General features: G+C 39.6%; 1 protein-coding gene across 1 annotated transcript in view; it reads right to left on the reverse strand.

Annotated features, from left to right (window-relative positions):
- The window catches only part of RBMS3 (RNA binding motif single stranded interacting protein 3), a 706233-nt gene extending 703237 nt beyond the window's left edge, over positions 1-2996 (reverse strand). The window contains exon 1 of the mRNA XM_040055320.2: positions 2514-2996. Within this exon, the coding sequence (XP_039911254.1) occupies positions 2514-2693 (180 nt within the window). The 5' untranslated portion in view covers positions 2694-2996. The remainder of the gene's footprint in view (positions 1-2513) is intronic.
- Between the last annotated feature and the right edge of the window lie 10858 nt (positions 2997-13854).

Raw genomic sequence — 13854 nt, forward strand, 5'->3', positions numbered from 1 at the left:
AGTAAAACTCTTTTTTTGTCCACCAGAAATGAAGCTAAATGATTAAATATAAGATTTTTTTACTAATTGAAGGATGATCCCAAAAAGCAAATCTGACAGTGAAATCATGAGACAGTGCAAGATCTTAATATTTAGTTAGTCATAATTACACATTGTCAGGAATCCAGGTTCTAATGTCCTTTACAACTTCCACATAGAATGCTTACACTTCTAGGATGTATCAGTGTGCCTAGGAAGTTTGCATAAGGGCCAAAAAAACAATGGTACAGTTACTTCAATCCATTTAGAAAGTTCTTAGACGATGTTTCCAGAAACGCTTGAGCTTAGTTTTGTAGCTGACTTGGGTTTTTTTCACAATTGTGTTGGATTTTACTATTGCTGTAATGGGTTTTCCCCTTCTCATCATATTTCTGTTGCCAGTACTTTACCAGATATCTGAAATAGTTCTGCACTAATAAGAAGTACTGGTTGTCCTGGGACAGCATCCAGAAAAGATACATACATTTAGGGAGGTTTGAAATATCACAGCACATCCCAAAAATACAAGCTAGTCATTGCAACAACCTCGGCAATGGCAAACTTGGAAAAGCTAATAGTGGAATTTAAAAAGAGGAATATATCACAGTACTTGTGCATGGCTATAGATATATTAAAAAAAAATTTAAAAATAGAAAAAGAAACAAACAAACAAACGAAAAAGGTAGTACTTTTGTTTCCATGTCCAGAAAATGCTGGCAGATACAGAATAAAATAATGCAATCCTGAGTCATCTAAACACGTTAATTAGCCACACCACAGATAATCAGGCCTTCTTCAGTGTTCATTCACCTTGAGTCACACCTTCTTTGCCTTCCCCATGTCCATGATTGGTAAAACATTAGACAGACGGTGTGGCACATCAGAAAGTAATTATTGAGCATGGATTTCTGCTGATGGCAGGGTTTTAAAATTCTTGAGGCAGTGGCAAAATGAAGTCATGTGTAAATGGCAGTCTTGGCTCTACATTTTAATTATTTTGAAACAAAATAATTTTGAGTTTAGTAAGTAGCAGAGTGCAAGGGAAGGGATCCTAGAAACAATCACTCACACACACACACACACACAAATCATTCAGCTAGGTACAGTAACATGTAGTCACGACAAAATTAAATATTCATAAACTCAAAGGAGATGAAATTCTGTGTTCATCTACCACAATATGTAAACCACCAGTTATCATTTTAAAAATAAAGCCCTTGCATCCACCCTCTTAAACTGTACAGGCCCTGTTTAAATGATCCGGCATCGATACCCTCTTTTAATTAAAACAATAGCACGGATTTTACCGAACAGTAACAAACCTAGAAGTGTAGGAGGCAAATGCTGAAAACTCGGAGTCTACGTTTAAAAATACTATTTTTAAAAAATACCTTGTCTTTCTCATGACAGCTGGAGCTCTAGTCATGCAAATATGTGGTGTGACATAGTTGTTGCATCGATTTATTGCATCGCTCGCTTACATTCCTTCATTGTGTTACTGTTCTCTCACACATTTGCAACAAAACCAAACTATAGTAAAACTAGTTGAAAAAACATGGTTCAAATCCAGTACATGCCAACATTTCTTTTTTACATTATTCTAGGATTATAATCTGTTTGGGGGTATGTGTGCATTCAGAGAATTACTCGGATTTCAATAAAATATAAACGGATGTGTTTTACAGTCTAGCACACACGGATCATACCTTGCAACCATCACCGAATTACGATGAAACTTACACATTTATCAGTCTCAGCCTGTCACAGACCTACAGACACAGCAGAATTCATCGGCTTCAGTTTAGCAAACCCATGTCGAGAAAAATGAATGGAAATGAAGACAGTGCCCAGAGACAAAAGCACTGATCAATGCACTCCGCTGACATTATCTTAATGGCAACCTTTTTCCATCCCATCCTCCCTACTTTCTGATTCTCCCGGCAGCAGACACATCCGCACCAAAGGGTGCGATCTGACCCATTTCTCGCTCAACTCCGTCACCCGCATGTTCTCACTCGGCAGCGAGCAGCCGTCCCCCGGTCCGCAATGACACAGCAGGGCTGGAGGGACACAGCGCCCGGGCTCCTTCCCCAAGTGACTCGCCCCTCGCCGCCGCCTGGAAGTCGAGGCGAGGAGCGGGGAGGGAAGGGAAGGGGAGCGGCGGCCCCGTCGGCCGCGGCCCCTCGAAGTGAGGTTAAACTTTGGCGGCGGCACCCTGGCCGCTCCCGCCGGGCGGGCGGAACAATGCCCGGCGCCCCGGGCCCGGCGGCGGCGGCCCCGCGCTCCCCGCCCCGCCGCCCCCGTGTCCTCAGACAACCTCCGCCGCCGGCCCCCCGCCTCCCGCCGCCGCGCTGACAAAGGGCGGCGCGGGGCTGCCCGCGCCCGGGGCCGGCGGGGAGCGGGAGCGGCCCCGCCCGCCCCGCCGAGCGCGGCCCCGGGCAGCCGGCCCCTCCGGCGGGCGCGGCGCCGGCCGGCCGGCGGCGGAGCGGACCTACCTTTTTGTCCTCTTTCTCACTGCCGTGCCTCCGCTCCGGGTGGCCGCTGTCGGCGGCGGGGGCCGGCTCCGCGGGCTGCCCATCGCGGTGGTGCGGGCGCTGGTGCGGGCAGCCGCCAGACCCCGCCGCCGGGGGGATGGGCTCCGGGCACGGAGAAACTCCCTTAACATCCATCTCCATCTTCCAGTTCACTGTATTGCGAGACAAAAGCAGGCAAACACTTTCCACCACCCCGCGTCTTTCTTCTGTTTTCCTTTCTCCTTCTTTTCTTTTTTCCTTCTTTCTTTCTTTCTCTCTCTCTCTCTCTCTCTCTCTCTTTTTTCCCTCCTTCCTCCCTTCCTTCCTTTCCCCCCTCAGAAGGCCGTGACACGCATGGCTCTGGCCGCGGCTGCTGCACCGATCCGGCGGCTGCAATTCTCCCTTAGATCCTCCAGACTTTTGTATCCAGCGTGCCTGTGTAAGAGTGACTGTGTGTGGTGGGTGTGTGTGTGTGTGTGTGTGTGTGTGTGTGTGTGTGTGTGTATGCGTGTCCTTGGCACGGAGGCCTTCAATCGCCCCGAAACAGCAAACGCTAACTAAGCAGATCTCTCGCCACGAAGATCAACTCCCGGCCCCAGCCTAATTGTGGTGGTTATTTACTTTACGCTATCTGTGTCCCAGGCCCGGACAAGCCCTCCCGGCTGCAGCCCTTTGAACAAAGTTAACTGGAGGGAGACGAGCCCGGGGAGGGGGTGGGGGCGAGGGGAAACCGCCGGGGTTTAACACGGGGGAAGTGACAATAACCCGGTAATGTCAAGTAAAAGTTAAACCACCCCCTTCCTCCCCTCCCCCTCCCCTCTCCACAGCCCAGACAAGCGCAATACAGCAAAGCGAAACAAGAGATTTCAGACCTGTGCAAGGTGCTGGTGGCGAGAAGAGACGAGCATTTACCCGATTGTTGCTTTTATTTTATTTTCCCCTCGCCTCTCCCCCCAGCACCACCCGCTATTGCAAATGTGGGCTCCTTGATGTTAATCTCTCAGCGGTCTGAGTCTATGCGTGTGACTGGAGCTCCCTCTCTCTCAGGCTGCCAGCGCCACGCAGCACTGCACAAGGAGAACTGAAGTAAGGAGAAAAACAAGAACAAATCCAGGCTGGAAATCTAAATCAGTGCTAGCCACCGGCTCTCTGATTTTATCAACACAAATAGAAGAGAGAGAAAAAAAAAAAAAAAAAAAAAAAAAAAAAAAATTCGCCTGTAAGCTGCTAAATCTGTTGTGACCGCAGTGCACTCTTGACTGTTTTATTCCTTGTGTTATCTTCCTTCTCAGACTGGAGTTAGACATGATAGGGAAAAATGCAATCTCATTAAGAGTGGTTTATACCAAAACAAGAATTTCCTTAGTGGCTCCAGAGCCAAGCCAACTCTTCAGCTATTCCCCTTTTCATTTCAAAGAGATGAATGGTGAGCATAGACCTGGTCGTTCTTAAATCAGGACACCATCAGGTGACCAATCTGCGCTTCTAAATATAACACCACATTGTCCTGAGGAGCAGCTGCTCTGGAAGTTAGCTGGAAACAATTCCTAAGAGCCTGCAGTGCAAAGATCTGATCTATACATACTCTGGCTGATGCATGTACCAACCTCTCCAATAGCGACTACCTGCTCTGCAGAGACACTGGGCCACATCCTCAGGAACTGGTCTGTTTTACAAGACAGAACCTGTCCCAGGATGTTTTGGGAAGTGGGTGACCATCAGGTACTTCGTGACACCCTTTTATTCCTGGCCCTGGGTTGTGTTATCCCCAACAGTATTGTTAATGAGGGAATCTGAACACTTCTTACTGCAACAATATATTCAGATAAATGGCAAGAGCTAATCTTGCGATAGAGAAAAGAAGTCTTTGTCACACCCAAGCTGTATTTTTAAAACACACATCTCTAAAGATCTTTTTGTATTATCCTCAAAACATATCAAGCATTTACACTCCCTGCTGTTTCCTCAGATTGGTGCAAATGAGGAGCCTTTCTATTGAAATTACCATCATAAATATTTAAATTTGAGGTAAATAATTGGACAATCAAGCCATATATATTAACTTTTATAATCAAATACTTTAGACTACCTACAATCATCCATTTGTGATCATTGCAATAGACTTTATCGAAAGACTGTATTTTGGGGTAGAAAGCCTTAAACCTTCTGGGCACTCTTGCAGTTTTGGTCTCTTAGCCAAAAAACAGTACTAACTGCAGACAGGCACTTCGGAGGGGAGGGTTGCACAGCCACAATGGCTGCAGAACATGTACCAAGGTGGACTTGGAATTGCCAAGAATGAAGCTGTGAATCCATACAGCAGATAAGCCGTCCCACTGTCTATCCACCTGCGCAGTCACCCCTTCCTTCCACAGAGAGGAAGACATGCAAGGAAAAAACTTCTGTCCTCTAGAGGTTTTCAGTCAAAGTACTCCTAGTATCACAGGCTGGGAAATAGCAAAATAAAAGTGAAAATAAATATATTGTTCATTCAGGCACTACAGTACACATTTATAAAAACAACTGATAAATTACATAGAAAACTTCCCATGGTGGGTAATATTAAATTATCCTGTAAGAAAATAACAATTCCCAATCTACCATCTTGAGGACCATAAACTAAAATTCAAAGCAAAACCAAACCACCTAAAAATACAGAAAAACTTACCAAAATACAAATATTTGTCCACGTGTTCTGAAGATTATTGGAGCTGGACATTGGCAGAGAACCAAGTAAAACTAATTCCAAAGGTGGGGGGCCTGCAGTCAGAAAGCTCTGCTCCTATTCCAAGAGAATTTAACCCCCCCAAACAAACAAACAAACAAACAAACAAACAAACAAACAAAAAACCCCAAAAAACTTCTGAGATAGTTTAAGTGAATATGATCATACATAAGAAGAAAAGGGCAGGCCCTAGACTACATGAAAATCAGTACAAAGTTTTGCATACAGTTGCTGAATTTCAAACTTCCCTTTCTTTCTCTTTTTTTACCATATATTTCCTTTTTGTGCTGCAAGAGATTTACAACTCTATTGCAAAAATAAAATTATTAGAAATAATTCATCACAACAGTGTGCCCTCAGTTTTCCTCTGCACAAACCAGATTGCTGTTATTCAAAGGATTTAAAGAGAACCCTAAGTAGGATATATTTTTTTTAGGCCAAGGTAAAGTTCTGGATAATCATTGCAAACCTCAGTGAGAGAATAATGATCCAGGCCAAGCACACTTTGAGATAGAAACAATAACTACAAATCTAGAAACACTAACAGATTGGATAGGAAAACATGATCTGAACCAGCAGCCTGGGGAGGTAGGAAGCATGACTTCCCTCCATGGCGGTCCTTCTGAAGAATGGGACTACAGACCATGATAATGCCATGAGCCATAAAATTGAACAGTTCATCAGTATTGCCTAATGAAAAGGTATTGGAACCTTCAGCTTACATACATGGAGCCAAAACCACAGAATCTTCTTTGGGGCTGAGGTGGAAGAATGGTGAACCAGAGTGTTTTACCACATAGCAACAGCCTTGGAGAAGCATGCATTTGAGAAGCAGAAAGCAGGGAGTCTCACTAGAGGGCAAGCCAATCCACACCAAAAAGACTGAGTTCCTAAGAACATTGTGTTGAATGCATTTCAGATGTGCTGACAGACTGAAAAAGTTAGCATGGATCTTTCACTTATGTGCACTGTGGTAAAACAATATATTTTTTAGCTTCTATATAGAATAATAAAGTGCATTACTGAATATGTTCTATTACCATATACACAACATAAAGGATTTCTAACCCCAGATCTATTTTTCATTTTTCAAGAGAAACAGCATTAAAATTTTGCTGGTGAAATCAATACTATGACTCATTAACATACACTCCATGCTCTTGCATATTTTGCAGTTGTGTGTTGTACTGTAAAATGGGTGTAGGTCACTAAATAGGCTCCAGAGACACTGATGTTCTAAAATGCAAAAAGAAGACCTTTCATGACCAAGAACATTCTTCATAGCTCAAAAAAATTAAACTCAGGGAGCGATGACAATATGAATTTAATTACAGGCCAAGAATTGGGACAATTTGATTGAAAAGGTCAAAGACTCCTTCTTCTAGAATCCAGTGCAATTTTTATCTTGTATATTCTTGGTTTTGATCAGATGATAGTAAAACATACTGTGCAACATGGCACAGAGATGGCAGGGAGTTTCTATGTAGTCCTAATTAATAAGGCTAGAAATGGTGGGAAGACATGCACAAATTAAATGAGTTTACTAAGATCATAAATAGTTCAGCAGCAGATTAAAAAGAACATTTATGCCTTTTCCACAATCTCTTCTTTTGGTCATTTGTTTCACTTAGCCATTTGTCACTTCTTCTTATGAGTAGTTAGGATAACTGCTCAGAAACTAACTGAAACATTTATTGATATTTACTTACATAAGAATTAATGTTCAAAGATACTTTCAGTTCTTTCTCAAGCACATTTACATTTACATTAATGTGGATGAACTGAAGATGTTGTATGTAAAATGTACAAAAGTGGCTATTAAAAGTTAGCAAGACTTATACAATCTTTATAAAAACACAGTTATCAGAGCATTTTCTTTTTGCTGCCTCACAAATCTGTTGTTTCATTATTCATCTATCTGCTGCATTCAGCATTTGAATAATTTTGACCTTTTACCACCCTTAGACAATTCAAATAAAAGGCTTCCTTTTGCCAACACAAGCTCCTTGGGACCTTACTCAACAGTCTTATCTGTCAACTTGCATTCTAGGCAATTTCATTTCTCACTCAAGAGCTGAAAACAGAGTTGCTTTCTCATGAAGGCTCTGACTTTATCGATAATTCCCTCCATACTATCCCTTTGAAAGTGGCTAATACAAATATCCAGTGAGTCATTTTCCCACTCATTGATCTCTTCTTCTGCAGTCTTAGGCACTTTACTACAGGTAAGCAAACATTTGGTAACCTGAGAACTTCTGTAATTTTTGAGATCTATCTATGCAGATGTTTTTTGTCTCAGAAAGTCTATCATTTTATTGGTTTAATAAATGCTATCCTAAAACAATTACATTGTACTGGGATATAAAGATAGGCTGTGGATGTTCATAGAGAGTAAAAGCTGAATATACTATTTGAATTTCACCATTGTCTACATAGTCCACATGAAAATTGATACACTACAAGTTACAATTTCAAAAGCATCTTGTCTTCTAGCTTTCCACCCACAATTTTGATTCAGTTCTCCCCTGCATTCTAATATTTTTGCTCATAGATCCCTAGAATGGCTGCACAACTCAAGTCTTAAGGGATATTTTTGGTCACCTTTAAAGACTTATCTCTGTTCCTTTTTTGGAATAAAGAATCTTGCAACCCTTGGGAGATCTACTGAACTCTTGCATTTCCTTTTCTTGAAAACCATCAAAATAGAACTGATAGGCTTAATGACTTTTAAACAGGAACATAGCACCTTGTAGTTTAAATTCCACATGACTGACAAATAAAACTGCTCTCTGGCCATAGCCAGAGCTTCATCTTTCCTTGCCCAGGACACTGCAAAGAGAGCAATGGGCATGCACTCATTTCCATAGGAGCATCATTATTTAAGCACATGAGTATCTGTTCTTTTTGTGTGAAAGGCTTCATTCACCTCAAAATTGTTACGTGAAGTTGAAAAAGAAGCAGCTATTTCTTGCTGACTTTTCTGAGAGTTGGCCTGGTCTCATTAGCTAGTCAGGACATCATTGGGTGGGAGGAAAGACCTGACCTGGGAGACTCAAAAGGAAGAAATGACGCTCTGAGGGAAATGGGCAGGCAGCAAAGCCACATTTGTTTCACACACTGAAAACATCTGTATTTCACTGGGTGATGCTGCAGTCTTCTCAGTTCCTGTGGTAAGTCTGGATCAGTGTCAAATTGAAAAGTTTGACATAGTTTTCAGTACTTGGGAAAGGAATATCTACACTGAGTTCACTTAAGTTAGAAATTGGGAGAAAAACTAATTTTTCACTATAATAACTTTTAGAAACAAACAAAAGGGTGATGATTTAAAACAAGAGAAAAATAATTTGTCAAGATAATTTCTTAGTGGATGCTAAATCTTCATTGCTAGAGAAAAAAACATGCAGAAGTAGACAAAGGCTTGAGAATGTTCTACAAGGGATACAACATCTCCAGTGGCAGCCAAGGGTTGGTGTGCAAGAACTGAAGTTTGGAGTCACACTAACAGGGAGAGATGGAGACAAGATGATGTGTGGCCTAAGCCCCTCAGCATTTCTGCTTCACCAGCTGATCTGAAAATCACAGAGAGCCCTGCTGTGTAAAGTGCAGGAGGAATTAGGATTTGTGGAGGAGCTAGTGCAGGTGTTAAGAGCACAAATTCTTTTTTTGATCTTCCATGCTATGGAGTGTTCCTCTGTTCCCTTATATCTGATATTCCCAGTGGAATTGTAGGGAAACATCATCAGAACAGGAGCCTGCCATGGCATAAGGAGGAAGCCCAGAACAATTATGTGTTTAGCTCCAGCAATCCCTTTTTTGCTTGTTTGGGGTTTGTTTGTTTGTTTTTTGTTTGTTTGTTTGTTTGTTTGTTTGTTCATTTTTGGGGTTTGGTTTGGTTTGGGGTTGGTGTGGTTTTTTTTTTTTTTTTTTTTTTTTTTTTTGTTTTGTTTTGTTTTGTTTGGTGTTTCTGTTTTGGTTTTTTTTTTGGGGGGGGGGTGTTATTTTTTTTCCCCCAATCTCTTTTCATAGCTTCTGTCTCTTGTAGTAGAGTGAAGCATAAGGACTTAATGTGCTAATAGCATCTTATTTTTTTCATAGCAGACTGCATATATACATATGCAAATAAAGTTTTGAGCTAGGATGATTTGTTTTGTTTAAAACTGTCAAAATGAAGTCTGGAGAATTTTCTTGATGATGAAAATAGATGAGTAATCCATTTGGTAGTACCTGTGTAAAAAATACACACAAACCCACTTTCTTAAAGCATTTCTGCCTTTAGTTCTTAATGCATACTTCTGACTACTTCTTTCAACTTCGGATGGCTCTCTGGTCCTGCTGAGATATGTCCTATTCTCTCCTTGTTCCTTCTGCAGATTGGAAATACATTTAAACTCACCAAATTTCTTAGAGTAAAAAAATTCCAAAGTGTTAAGCATAAATAAGACTGAACACAATTCATCACATCTTCTTAAGGTTAAGAATGGATAACAAGCATACACATTGTCAAAGACTCTTCTATTCAACTGCTGGGACTTGCGTATGGGATTTTCCAGTTTTGTCCACTATATTCATGCCTTAACCTGCAACTGGTTGAATCCAATGAGACAGAGAGTACATATTTAAACAGTATAGTCTTCAGCACTTTAATTCATATTTAGAGAAGGGTCTGAATATGCTGTCTCTGCCTATGATAAACATGTTTTGATGCCAGTTTTACAGCTACAAGGTGAAATAAAGGACATGGTTCTGAAGAGGAAACACAAAATCCAGAAATTTCCCTTTCCAAAATAATTTTAAATTCCATAAATAGTTTCAATATATCTATACTTTGGAGCTAGAAATGTCTCCTCAATTGTAAAAGTCATGTTTTCATTATTTCTGCTTTTGTTGAATGCCATAGAGAAAAAAATCCACAGAATAAAAATTTGAAAGAAACTTTTGCTGAGTAGGGTATCATATATCTTCAAAAAGCAATCTGAAAAAATATTTTTAATTTTTATTCTCAGAATTGTAGAGTTTAAAGTAGACATTTGAAGGAGTGAGTATTAATGAATACAATAGTGAAGCAAATTAATGAGGAAATGAGAAGACTAGAAGATGCAAAAACTGATGAAAATTAAAAACCCTGCAAACAGTTTTCTGACTCTGAATGGCAAACTCAAGAGAGATGAAAGATGAATGCATCAAAAAGAGCATCTTTTTGTTCCTTGAAAGAATAGGTTATTGTATACTTGTATTTCTTGGACTGGTAGTGCACTCACAAAAAAACAATGGAAGACACATCCCTGCCCCGAGGAATGTACAATTAAAAGAGCCAATGGAAAAGCGTCCAATCATTGCAAAATAAATAGAATTAGATCCAAAACTAAGCAAATGTACTTAAACAGCAATGCTTCCCAGCATATTAGCAACACCTCAGCAAAAGACACCAGTCAGCCTAGCCATTCAAAGATAGATATTCTGATGACAGATTAAAAATAAATAGACATGGTAATGGATATAAAGAAAATAAACTAAAGTTGCAAGGAAATGTTTGGATTTAAAAGCTGAAGTTCTCAGGTCAAATATGCTGTCAACAGGGTATGACACTTAAGGTCTCAAAAAGCACTCAAAGCTAAACTTCAGCTCTGTGCATGCAAATCACTGGTGCGTGTGGTTGTTTATCACTGTCACTTGTACAAGCAAATGATAGAATTTACATCTGTAAAAGCCTGTTTGTGCTTAGTTTGTATTCAGTTAGCACATACGGCTGAGGTTTGTATGCATATCTGTCTATTTTATCATTTACTTGCAAAAAAAGCAATGCTCAAATTGTACCTGAAAAATAGATGTCATATTTGAAAATCTGGTTCTGAGTAGTGCTCAGAAAAAGCGAAAAGTCCCAATACAGTGCTTCAGATAGGATCTAATCTATTTCCAGCAATGACACCAAAATAAGATAACACCGTTTACGATCAAACAAGCAAGATGCTAGACATCATGTAGATGTTAAAGTGTGTTTGTCTGTTCCTTCCTCATGTCCTTTAATTGACAATAAAGTAGCTTGTAATTTTAACAGTCATTAGGGGCCACTTCGACTCAGAGAAGGTTTTAAGGCTTTGCTACAAGTAGACACAATTCGTAACTCAGTACTCTTGTTTGATCCTGCTATGAAGACTCATGGCATGTCTGTCCTTTACAATGTAAATTCATGCAAATATAACCAAAATTCCTAGACCAGAAGAGGTATGAATTAGTCAACTAGCCTCTCTCTACACCATCTTTGGCAGTGAGCTGGGCCCTTCACCATATTCTGTATCAACACAGTCCAAGCTATCCCCAGTGCACAGGGATCCATTGGCATTTGCGTATTTGCCATTAATATATATTATTTTTAAATTTATTCATGTTTGACAGGGTATTATAGAAGGATCTAGATAAAATGTATTTCAAGTGCTTAGATTCTGAAACACTCTTCCAAGAAGAGTGGCACTATAAAGATGTTCACTGTCCAGTTTAGTTCTTGCATTTGCCTCTAAGAGACAATGTTAGCCCTCAAACAATAAACCACATTCACTCATGGTCTGGGAGTTTATCTATACAGCTATTCATTTCATTTCAGGGGAGCACCAGAAGAACTCACAGCTGCAGAAAATAGTTGAAGTCAGAATCCAACAGCAATCCAAGAGATTATGTTTTTACTTCTTCATCAGCCACTTAATTTATTCTCGACTTCCAAAAGGTACTTTCCTTGGATCTACCTGTACCTACCTCAATTGAAACTCATCTTCCAGATAATATAAATGGTATCCCTCTGTGGCAGAATGAAGTATACTTAAAAATGGAATTTAAGTTTGAGAGCTAGAGAGTGTGTCCATGAAGACAAGACCTATGTGAAATTGATCTAGCAAATGTTTTCTGGTTTAATACTGGAAGTTTTTCTGGAAGACAGTCAAAGTACTAAACAGCTTTTACTAGAAACAATAGAGCTGTATAACAACCTGTGCTTCTTTGGTCCTGGGAAAATCCCTATTTTCTTAGAACTAAGCCAACGGCAAGATGCCTGTTGTTTCTTGGGGCATTACCACACTGATGTCTCACAATAAGAAAATAATTTTGCTGAAAAACCCTATTTTGAGTGTCTTCTATGAAATCAATTTGCATTTCTATTACTTTCTAATGAAAAACATTGCAGTTTACATACTTTGCTATATTTATACAATTTTTATAAGCTTGTCAAGTTATCTGTTTTGTTAACCCTCTATTAAGTGCTCTGAATAATTATGTTTACTGAATTAGGCATTTCTGTCTTTTCTAAGAAAATCAGATGAAAACTAGGAGCTGATATCTTATCTAAGACCAACAGGCCTCCCACTCCAGTACCCTGACAGTGCCCAGCATCTAATATACTTCAAAGGAAAATAAGTGGACAAAGGTGTCAAATAAATACGCAATAACTAGTTGGTACTAGACTTTCCTCCTAATTACCACCACAACTGTCATTAATTTATACCAAAAATAACAAAGTATATCTACAGTGTAAAAAAATTTTTTTTGCAGTACCTCCTGTAACTATTTTTCTCTTTACCCATATAAATGTCTAATACTCAAAGAATTTTAAAACCATTTTAAAATTCCAAAATAAGGTACAGCAAAGCAAATGCAAATCAGCAGACATTACATTCTCAGACATGAGTAATGACTCAGCGTTGTTCAGATGTGCATTTTGATTTCTACAGCTGCATCTTGCAGTGCACTACTATCAGTCAGATTGAAGCTCTAAACAATCTGGTGATTCTACAGTTCTGTGACATCTAATAGCTCATTTACTTTTTTCTACCTGTCACAACAATATAACAATCTATTTAAAGAGCTCTTATTTAAGACTTGCCTCCTACTAAAAAACCCTGTGTTCTGGGACATGATTCAGAGGGATGGGAGGATTAAATAGGTACAAGCAGATAATATTACCTTTGGGCCATTCTTTCTGAGGAAACTAACTTCACAAATGCCATTTAGAATGCACAGTTTCTTATTCTCTGTTTAGGAAACAATATGGTTCAAGTATAACTGCAATGTACAAAAACAAAGAGGACAAGAAAATACTAAAAATAATCTCTATATTTCATTAAAACACCCACTCAGGCCATTTTGTGCATTCGTGCATTTAAACATATGGGTATGTATCTTTATATAAAGCACAAACGTATATAAAGCATGTATTTCCATATCATATGGATGCGCTTAACCTCCATATGTGACATGGAATAGTGGGTAGATGGTAAACTAAAACATCCCTTCTGGTCATTCGCCATCTTTCAGGATGAATTAGAAAAGCATTTACAAGCAAGAAATGGTGAGGTATTGGGAAAAAAATCATATGCTAAAAAAAAATTTAATAAAATAAAAGGTTGTTTATCAATGGAAATTGAAAAATTCTCTTCAAACACAAAGGTCAACTGAGAGCAGTCTCCAGGGGAAGAAAACAAAACCCGAAACAACCCAGGATAAAATCTTGATTGATTAAACAATTCTAAAATGTTGGAAAGAGAAATTAATCTGAACAGAAATTAGCTAATTGGTGTAGCTGATTATGGACAAGTGTTAAAAGAATAGCAGCGT

The sequence above is a fragment of the Hirundo rustica genome, chromosome 1 (genome assembly GCF_015227805.2).
Source record: "Hirundo rustica isolate bHirRus1 chromosome 1, bHirRus1.pri.v3, whole genome shotgun sequence".
Classification (NCBI taxonomy): Eukaryota; Metazoa; Chordata; class Aves; order Passeriformes; family Hirundinidae; genus Hirundo; species Hirundo rustica.